Raw genomic sequence first — 11273 nt, forward strand, 5'->3', positions numbered from 1 at the left:
CCAAAATATAATACTCTCTCTTCTCCATATCAACCAAGTTTGTTTAGTCAAAACGAAATCTAGAAATAAGAACATTATCTGTCACTGTATCTTCTGTGCTTCAGAGAAACTGGTCTTCTCGCTATAATGTGTCACGCTGTACATAATGCAAGCGCTGAAGATGTGAGGTCAACTGCTGTAGATTTAAAGTCTTAGGCCGTAGGTTTTAAATAAAGTCAAACACTGTAGATTTAAAGTCTATCGCTATAGATCTACAGTCTAACGCTGAGCATTTAAAATCATGCGTTGATTTTACATCTCCGGTGCTTGATTTTACATATCCATCACTTGACTTTAAATCTCTGATTCATTGCATTGCACAAGGTTCTGTTTTTCTTTGACTGTTAACGACGTTTGTACATTAACTCCATTGGATGTTGGATGTGTACTGAATGATAATTTAGTCCAAGGTGCCTAATTTTACATTAGTAACTATCTGCATTGAAGAAACTGTCAGTAAATGCGAGTACTTTTAGATCTGTACTTCAGTTTCTTTTAGTAGTTGGGATGAACAAGTATAAACCAAGCCACGTCGGACGTTTTGTTTTTGAAATACGACATATTGTTTATAGAATCCTCAGTAAACCCATGCGACCTTTATTATGGAATATAAGAGAATACTGATATACTTTTTGGAATATGACACTTAATGTAAAAAAAAATTCATGATACATTAGCCATAATTATTTGTCTTTTGTTGAAGACGGTGTTTTCTAAATCTGTATTACTTTATGTTGCAGTCAATATAGCAAAGTATATTCCTTAAATCTTTTTGTATTTCTATTTGCAAACTGAAAATTTTTCAGGTAGCTCATTTTTTTTTTTTTTATAGGAAATATGAGAAATGTGAAGGGAACTAAGTACTTTAGCAAGACATAGGTCACCGTACGGCCTTCAACAATGAGCAAAGCCCATATTGAATAGTCAGCTATAAAGGCCTCGAAATGAAAATGTTAAACAATTCAAACGAGACAACTAACGGCCTAATTTATATATAAAAACAATGAAATGACTTAATTGTTTACACACAAATTAAAGTAAAGAAATTGAGTGAACTCTTTCACAATTCAATGTTAAAACAAGGCGCGAGATAGATCCAACTGGTTTGAAAGAGTTGAGTAATTTCAGAACTTAACCGGATGGAATAAATTACTATAGATATAAAATTTCTATCGGAAGTTAATCTTCTATGGTTCTTGTGATATGCAATAACTTGTGTTTATTAGAAATATAAATTGATCTCATTTCATCGTTTAACACATCTACAGGAAATAAAGCATTTGTTTTTATTGACATGCTGACATCCGTGGTTTTGTCTGTAGTTCAGCTTTGAACCCTGCAATTGATTATATATACTAATAATTAAATGATTATGTTGTTAGATATATTACAACTTCACGTCTGGACGACTACTGATAAAATCACCTAAATACACAGATTAAGATATGTATGTTCCGAAGGATATTAATAATACAAGCATATTAGCATTTATCATAATCTAACTAAATAATAATACAATAAATTACAAAATCATATTTTTATATTTGAGAAGAAAAATAAAACTAATGCATTCAAATTGAATCCCTTCAAATTTAAAACCATTGAAATTTGAATATTTATTTTCAATGCTTTAGTGATGATTAAAACCTTTTGAAAAACATTATTCACTGTATTTTTCCAAAGTAGAAAATTTAACCTTATACCTTGTAAAATAAAATAATCACACTTTAATTACTTGGATGGATGTACAAATTAGTCAGTAATTGAATTTTGAAAAGGAATGACACTAGCGGAAGTTGATATTCATAAGAGGGACTGTCACAGTCAAACTCATAGTTCGAATTTAAACCGATAACGCCATGGCTAAAAAAGAAAACCACAAACAGACAAATAATATACCGATAACTGATTTAATTGGATCAATGTAGTAGGTCTGTTAAGTGAGTTTCAACAAAAGAAAAATGTCTTATAATTAATTTTAAAAAGTTATAAATAATAGCTGCACCACCTAACAATGAAACCTTGAAGCCCCCCCCCCCCCCCCCCCCAAAAAAAAAATAAAATAAAAAAAAAAATAAATAGCCCAGTCATAAAATGTCTGAAATTTAAATCTTAGATTCAGATATTGTTTTCATCATAACTTACGATCATATTAAACTAAGAATAGAAATATGGTCACTTTGGTTTTCTTTCGACCGACAGTAAAACTCTTGTTAAAGTGGTTTGTCTTTTTGACTGTGCCAGATGTAAAAGTACACAACCACGTCCGATCCGATCATGCCTGCTTTCTTGTCGGATTATTGTCTGTTTGGCACATTCCCGAATTCCATTCTCAATTTTAATATTTGCCACTGAATTTTATGAAACCAACAATCAATCAGTCCGTATAAATCATAAACATGCTTCTATACCAAGACGTCATTAAAGTGAATGGAAGTCTTATAACGTTAATCTCGAAATGTATCTTAATGTTAATTAAAATTGAGGATGGAAATGGGGAATGTGTCAAAGAGACAACATTCCGACCAAATAAAAAACAACAGCAGAAGGTCACCAACAGGTCTTCAATGTAGCGAGAAATTCCCGCACCCAGAGGTGTCCTTCAGCTGGCCCCTAAACAAATATATACTAGTCCAGTGATAATGAACGCCATTAATTAAGACATATTAAGTCCCTTTAGAAGTATAACTAGTTTATGAAAAAGAGAAATATTTCCAAACATGTTCTCTGAATATTGTCTTTTGATCACAAAATGACGGTTTGACAAATTTATCGATGTCCAACTTTTTTACAATAGACTGCACTTAAATATTACCGACATCTACGACGGAATGAATGAATGTCAAATCTCTGTTCCGCGACAAAATGACGCAGGCTCTACATAATTGTAGAAAAAATGTTTTTACAGTTGTATACATTGTACCTATATTTCCATTGTATTTGATATACCAGTAGTATGAACATTTTATATACTATTTTAAGTGACATGGGGCCTCAGCCACTCCGTAACAGGATACCGTATATGAAGCAACCAATGTTCATCAGTTTGACCAAGGCTTGAAACATAAATCTGTCTTTTATGTTCCATTTATCTTGTTGACAATGGTTGATATTGACCTGAATTTTGGTTTCAAGAGTATATTATTTAATATATTAAGTGGCACGATTGACCGTGAATGTGGTGTTTAACCGTACCAATGAAAGGAGATTGATCCGATGTTAACGTCATTGAGACAAAAATCCAACGACACAACAAGACATTTGAATGATTATCAGCACGTCTGTGAAAAACTAAGTGGATAAAGATTCATCGGCACATTTCATGTGTTTATTTATGGATATATAAACTTGAATATTTCATTTGAAAAACTTGTGAGTTAAAGGAGATCATGATGATATAAGATATTTGTGAGTTAAACAATCTTTTTCTGATTAAATCAGATCTATTATATGATAATGCCTCAGTTATTTTTCTATTTCAATCTCCGAAAACATAAACCTCTAACGAAAACATAAACCTCTAACGAAAACATAAACCGGACGTGGCAAGCTATATTATTTCATCCACAATAACAAAAAAAGACACCAGGTATACCCATCAGTATACACAGAACTGAGTGTTTCTACAAATGTAAGTTGTGAATACAACAAAAAAAACAAATGTAGCATTCAGGACCAACTTTTATAAATACCAAAATTAACACAGTATGACATAGGCATGAAAACGCTACATGATTATAAGTTTATTAACTTATGAGACATACCTATATAGATTTTGCGGCATTTAATTTGTTTATGTTTTGGCTGCGCCATCGGTACAATATGAAAATAAGAAGATGGGGTATGATTGCAAATGAGAGTTTTCACCAGAGACCAAACATTTAAAGGGTAAGCAACATTTGCTATAGGTCACACAATGGCATTCAACAATGAGCAAACTAAAATCGTACAGCAAACTGTAAAAGGCTTAGAAGGAACAAATGTAATGCAATTCCAAAGGGAAGTTCATCTTACAAAGTTTCGATCTGTCATTTTGTCAATTGTCTTTATTCTACTTTTCATAATTCAGCGACTATAAAAAACACTGCATACTTATTTTGTGAAATTCATATTAATTATAACTAATGAAAATACATATTTGGTATACGAGATTCGTTCCATGCAGGTATTATATATACTAGAACACACCCGCGAAATCGCGGACATTCAGAGCGTAGTTTAAAGTATATATAAAATGTTGTTGGAAGAATTTTGTAAAATATTGAATGAGTGGAGAATTTCAGCAAAAGTATCATAAGTCATAGTTTATTGGGGACAGGAAAATGCTTTTTTTTTTAACCCCATAGGCGGATTTAGTGGGGGGCAGAGGGGCCGGGCCCCCCTTTCTGGAAAACAATTTAGTTGCTTATATAGGGAATCACTGAATTGTGACTGGCGCGGGTCCCCTCTTATGTCAGTCAATGGGCCCCAACTTATAAAAATTTCTGGATCCGCCACTGTTGCCCCCTTTTATATGAAAGACATTCAATTCCAAAATACAATACATGTAAAAGACGTTTTTTCAGATCATAGATGGTTAACATCTATGATCAGAAAAATCTAATATCACCCTAGAGAGTAACACTTTCTGATTTTAACATGTTTAATAATAATTAAAAACTAATTACAAGTTACATTGCCGTTCCCTCTTCAAGGACACTGTCATACTGGAATTTCTCTAAATAATTGTTATCATGTTTTAGTATACAAACACTTGAATGTTAAATAGGTGCAAATGTCAAAATAGTTGGATTTATTGCATCTATCACTGGCATCAGTGGAAAGACCACATCAGAATAAATAGAGTTTAATTGGTTTGACAAATAACTGATGCATTTACGACTGTGGTTTAACAGCATCAAAAATAAATACGGACATCTGATTTACTTCAGATACTTATGATATTATCAAGCAAGTGATAATATCAACCTATTGATATATTGAATCTGAATTTCTCACCCTTTTCATATATCATAGAGCATGTAAAAGTGACCTATTACAGCGGCTTATCCCTACCACTAATTATATAGTAAGTGCCTGCCCCCTCCCCCTAGAGGAGAAAACAGCGCACAGCCCCAGTAGTAAAAGAATAGTACACATATAATGATTTTTTTTGCATAGGGAAATTTTATAGTCTTGTTAAAAATTGTTTGTTATTTTTAACATCTCATTTGAAAAAAAAAATCATGTTGTTTAATCGGCATATATTACATTTTTTGTGTGACCAAAGTTTTATTTTTTCCGTTAATTTTGAATGAAACATGTGGCATGCTTAAATCCGAAAGAACTTCAAAACCTAACAGACAAGAAATAACGTAACATTTACAGATCTGCAAGTAAATACGCTGTTATGTAAATATTCTTATCAGATATTAATGTCCAGGATCTCTGCATGGTTAAAGTCTAATTAGATGGAATTCCAACGGTAAAGATAATTTGTTAAATGTAACACGATATCCTTTCAAGTCTGTTCGAATTCTTTTGAACTGTGAAGTAAATCAATGTGATAAATCACACACCCTAGTAGGAAACATTGGAGCCGGAAAACGCGCGTTTTCTTTCTTTTAACACATGAGAGTATTGTTCAATCAAAAGTGTTATTTTGAAATTTTTCATTTCAAATTATTCTTAATTATGATGGTTTGCGTAAAACTATCAACAACACCAAGCTTAGACAATCAATTCCAACGAAATGACAATATGGATGGAGAAGAGGTAAGCATGTTTAACTTTAATTTGATCTTTCAAAATTTATATTAAAGTAGTCGGGAATGACTTTTCAAATTAAAAAAAAGAAGTGGTTCATATTCTAATTCGTGGTCAGTTAAAAAAAAAGAATATTATCGATGTCTACACGAACTGTTAAATTATTTTTTTTCCAAGACCAGTAACAATCTCAAGATTTGATGTAATTGACATGTATTATAATCTAAGTTACATACAAATTGAGGTATACGAAGGTAGCCATTAATTTTGAAATTCTTTCAACTGTGAGTTCATCGAGTTTGCACGGACAGATTTCAATCAATATTGATAAAAGTTCAGTCATTAAAAACGATATCTATTTTATGAATTAAGAGTTAATTAAAATGTGTTTCCTACATGCAGATTCTAATTTGATGTTTAAACTATTCAATGTGATAGAAGATCTTAAAAGGACGTTGTGAGGTAAACTTGACTGACCGCATTATAGACTGAAGCTTAATGTCATGTGTCGCATCAGTGGCGGATCCAGGAATTTTCATAAGTGGGGGCCCACTGACTGACCTAAGAGGGGGCCCACTTCAGTCACGCTTCAGTGATTCCCTATATAAGCAACCAAATTTTTTCCCCAAAAGGGGGGGGGGGGGCGGCCCCCCCCTAAATCCGTCTCTGCGCATGATTTGTTTACTTATATAGATACTGTTTATTAACTTTTTTATTTATTGAATATATATTTATGCCCCAATCGTTCGTTCGTTCGTTCGTTCGTTCGTTTGCAGGTTAAAGTTTTTGGTCAAGGTAGTTTTTGATGGAGCTGAAGTCCAATCAACTTGAAACTTAAAATTGAGAATGGAAATGGGGAATGTGTCAAAGAGACAACAACCCGACCGTAGAAAAAAACAACAGCAGAAGGTCACCAACAGGTCTTCAATGTAGCGAGAAATTCCCGCACATTAGTACACTTGTTGCTTATGATATGATCTTTCTAATTTTAAAGTCAAATTAGACTTTTGACCCCAATTTTACGGTCCACTGAACATAGAAAATGAAAGTGTTAGTTTCAGGTTAAAGTTTTTGGTCAAGGTTGTTTTTGATGAAGATGAAGTCTAATCCACTTGAAACTTAGTACACTTGATGCTTATGTTGATGACCTTTTTAATTCTAAAGCCAAATTAAATTTTTGACCCAATTTCACGGTCCATGGAACATGGAAAATAATAGTGCCAGTGGGGGCATCCGTGTACTTTGGACACAATCTTGTTTTTTTGTGTTTTTTTTATGTTTGAACTAACCGATAAGAACAACAGGAGCATTGAAAATTCTAAAATAGTTTCTGGTGTGTTATAGAACTCACAATTAATATATTTCTTTAGGAAAATATGTTTAAAATTAGCTCAAATTGCCGCAATGATCTATATGATTATAATTCTTGATTATTGCTAATCGAATATGCATGTTTGGGTGTGTTACGTTTGTACGGAATTAGAAATTAACGGACATTACATTTTCGCGAGAGAAAAATAGAGTTGCGTGAGTTTTACAGATAAATTTAAAAAGAATGTAAATGCAACTCGTATTAGACCTTTTACTGAGCCGATACTGATTAAAATCGCAAAGATATTTTACCTTACAGTGTGTAAATGTCAAATATATAGATATAGAAAAATGTGGTGTGAGTGCCAATGAGACAACTCTCCATCCAAACAACAATTTAAAAATAAAAAAAGGTAAACAATTATAGGTCAATGTACGGTCTTCAACACGGAGCCTCGGTTCACACAGAACAACAAGCTATAAAGGGCCCCAAAATGGTCTTTTGTGGATAGTTGTCTCATTGCCAATCATACCACATCTTCTTTTTTATATAGTGTAAAACCATTCAAACGGGAAAACCTACGTTGTCTATATGAAAAAACGAGAAACGAGAAACACGTATTAATTACATAAACAAACGACAACTACTGTACATCAGATTCCTGACTTACACAGCTACTTTTGCATACGAGGTAACAGTAGGTTATACTTTGTGTATAATGTATTAAGGGATGGTAATCAATTCAAATGACTTCATATTGGGAAACAATAAAGATTTGTTTTATACTGTCATGTTTGAGGAAATGGTAGGTTATACTTTGTGTATAATGTTTAGGTACTTTTTCTTTACTTTAGAATTATTGTAATATTTAGGTACTTTTATTTTTCAGTACTTGAGTAGAATACAATGATATACAGACTTAGAGCGATACAGAGTTACTCTCAGATCCGTTCATAGTGTCTTTTTGTTGGCGGAATGTACATGTACTCAGCCACGTTAACTCTGTGTTTTTGTATAATGCTTTTCTACTTGTATTCATCTGATAAGTTAAGCCTCATTCAACTGATTGTTATTATAGTTCGTTCCCTATGTTGTACTGTTACACCACTGTCCACTGTCTCAAGTAAGGGAGCAGATCCCGCTAACATATTTAATTCAGTGTTTGTCGTTTGTTGATATATTTGTAGTTCTCGACTCCTAGATTAAGAATTGAACGATGGACAGTTATGGCGTGATTTTTTTTTGCTACCTGATTTGAAGATAGAATCATATTCGCATCAGTGTGGTCCTGGCCATTGATTGACGACCTCAATTATGCCATTGACTGAGACAGATTAGGTGAACGTTTGTCTGTAACGACCATTGCTCACTTCTTACTTATTATAGAATTTAAACTGTGGGGTCACCAAAGGTTCTTAACGCCTTTAATAATAAAATAATTCGAAAAAATATTCAGGAATAAACTTTATGTTTTGATTTATATTATTGATATAAATCAACACATCGTATTATTCTGGATTCGTTTTTCGAATTGCATTATTTAGTTGTTGAGAACCTTTGATGTCCCCACAGATTCAGTGTCTTTAAAAATTACATAGTGAGCAGTGATTGTTACCGAAAAACGTTCACCTAATCTGTCCCAGTCAACGGGATAATTTAGGTCGTCAATCAATGGCCAGGACCACACTGTTTTGAATATGATTCTATTACGAGACGTGATTCATAATCAAAAAGTTTATTGATTGGTTAGGACAATCCAAAACAAGTAAATGTCCTTCAATCCCGTAGAGTATCGTATTTGTCCTCTCTATTTTAGCAATTAGATTTTACACAGATAACCTTTATCTATAAATAGTCGAATCTTCTGGATTAAAAAAAACAACGTTAAACGATACTGCTTCATAGTGTGACCTCTCGTGTGTTGTAAAATTTGTTGATTGCTGCACGTGGCTATTCTAGTAAATGAACTAATCTTCAAAGCGAGAGCACTTTCCATTTTCATCAGCTAAGAGTCGAATAGCCTTTTCGAAGGGCTAACGCTTGTTCATTTTGTTGTTCATTTATTCTTTTTGCCTGGAGAAGTGTAAACCCTTGTTTCCTCATAATTTCTAAATTTAGTAATAAAACATTCAGAAATATACATTTCAAGTCTAATATTAATCGATAATTAATATTAATAAAAAAAAAATGATTTCTCGTATGCAATAATACCTTTGACATTGATCTGTTTACACCTTATATATTAGTAGAACATTAGTATTTTTTCTATCATAGATACAGATTACACAGAAAAGAAAAAGAAAAGAAAGTGAACAAGACAAAACCAGACCTGAATTGAAAGAGCAGAAGAAAGGCAAAAAAGGTACGCTATTGTACAGTTGTTGTTACAGTGTCATTTGGAGGAGCAATGACGATTTTGTTCAATGCCGTTACCGGTGGCAATCATTAACACTGTTTGTTATTACAAAAAAACCGGACATATTTTAGTTTGTTTGAATATTAAAATTATTCATAGGGGGAGGGGTTGGCATATGGTATATTGCTTATAGAATTGTTTTAGTTCAACTGATTTCAAAGTATGTTTAATAAGTAAGTCAAACGCGTTGTCTTTGCTTGCTCATATTACTGTGAAAACTAATTATTTTTCTTCATTTCAAATCAAATATTTTTCATTTGAGCAAAACATCTGGACGTTTTATTAGCAAACTCAACATGGAATCGGTAATTGACTACTTTATAATATTTATTTGTTTTTCTTTGATCATCAACCAGCAACATAAAAGGTCGAAATCAATCGTTGTTTTTTTTTGTTTTTTTAGGAAATACGAAGAACATGACAACTAGACGCACCATATATAGCTCATATGTATATGGCTGTATATGTCAAAAGAAACAGATATTGTATTCTATAATACAGGAATTAAAAGAAATCATTTTCTTTTTTGAGTTGATTTGTTACATACATGAGTTATCATATTTGTTGTGGCTATTTTACATAGCAGTTGAACAACATATGGTTTCAACAGCAACAGTACAATTATGTTTTATTCAAAATAATATGCATGCTTTATTATGTAATTTTCAAGAATTTAAATTTTCTACCTGTGCTGTACTGACATTAAACAGTTTGTAGTTATGTGTTCTCTTGAAAAAACATTGATTTCTATCTCGTTTACTTTCCTTTAATTTGGTGGATTCACGAATACGTGATAGCGTGATCACCCCGAGTGCGAGAGGTCATAGGTTGGAACCCGGCTGGATGAAAACAGAGATTTTATAATTTGTATTTGTTGCTTCTCCGCTTAGCACGCAGCTTGAAGGAGTTTGATCAAAGGATTAATTGGCTCGAAGTGATAATGCTATGACCGTTTCTGTGGACTGTTATCTTATGAACAAGATGACGGTTGTCACTTGTGAAGCAGTATTTTCTTCCCTTTCGGAATTGCCGATATCACCCCCAGCTTTTGGTGGGATTCGTGTAGCTTGTAGGTTTTAATTTCTTTGACGTTTTTTCTTCACTATTGTTTGTCTTTTCTGTTGAAGCCAAGGCGTTAGTTTACTTTCAATTTATGAGTTTGAATGTCCCTCTGGTATCTTTTACTCCTCCTTTATGAATTAGCTTGTTAAAAATCCGACTCAGCGTGTGGTTCAAGTGAAAAGTAAAAGTTATTTTTCATGTTACCTTAACTTGTTCTTGTCCTGAATATGCATATTTATTTACCGCTGGACAGTGCGAAGCCAACATAATCACCAAGATTCATCTTTTATTTCGTATTTGAATGTTTCAAAGTCATTTAAAGACTTGTACATGTTCATTAGTTAGTGTCAATTATGACCTTCAAATCTAAGGCACGCTATCTAACTCTGCAAAATAATTTAAAGCAGTATTTTCACTAGCTTGACATGTTTGCAATAATAATAAAAAACCTCAGTCGAAAAGTGAATTGAGAATTGCACTGCTTTTCCATGCTTCACCTGATAAATGTTCGTAATTTTAAAATTCAAGATTGGCGTTTTTAGACGGAAATTAAATCTTTGCAAAATGCTGTAGGAATGGATAAATACACATAATGGGGACATTTCCCCATTCTTTGTATATTGTTTATTTCTTCGACATAGAAAATGACCAATTACACAGCCTGTTTTAAAGATAATTTTTTATGTGGGGAAATTTCCC

The 11273-nt window shown here is 32.8% G+C and overlaps 1 protein-coding gene across 1 annotated transcript; it reads left to right on the forward strand.

The window, feature by feature from the left end:
- The first annotated feature begins 5356 nt into the window (after positions 1-5356).
- Positions 5357-10229, forward strand: LOC134690027 (uncharacterized). Its single transcript, XM_063549998.1, has 3 exons — positions 5357-5793; positions 9371-9458; positions 9916-10229. Exons 1-3 carry the CDS (start codon positions 5650-5652, stop codon positions 10227-10229), a joined length of 546 nt encoding a protein of 181 aa, XP_063406068.1. The 5' UTR covers positions 5357-5649.
- The last annotated feature ends 1044 nt before the right edge of the window (positions 10230-11273 follow it).

This window comes from Mytilus trossulus, chromosome 11 (genome assembly GCF_036588685.1).
Source record: "Mytilus trossulus isolate FHL-02 chromosome 11, PNRI_Mtr1.1.1.hap1, whole genome shotgun sequence".
In the NCBI taxonomy this organism is placed as follows: domain Eukaryota; kingdom Metazoa; phylum Mollusca; class Bivalvia; order Mytilida; family Mytilidae; genus Mytilus; species Mytilus trossulus.

Bases quoted from the DNA above. Each gene is read 5' to 3' on its own strand.
- LOC134690027 (XM_063549998.1), top strand. From the start codon at position 5,650: ATGAGAGTATTGTTCAATCAAAAGTGTTATTTTGAAATTTTTCATTTC. The intron at 5,794-9,370 runs GTAAGCATGTTT...TTTCTATCATAG, and splicing joins ACAATATGGATGGAGAAGAG to ATACAGATTACACAGAAAAG. The intron at 9,459-9,915 runs GTACGCTATTGT...TTGTTTTTTTAG, and splicing joins GCAGAAGAAAGGCAAAAAAG to GAAATACGAAGAACATGACA.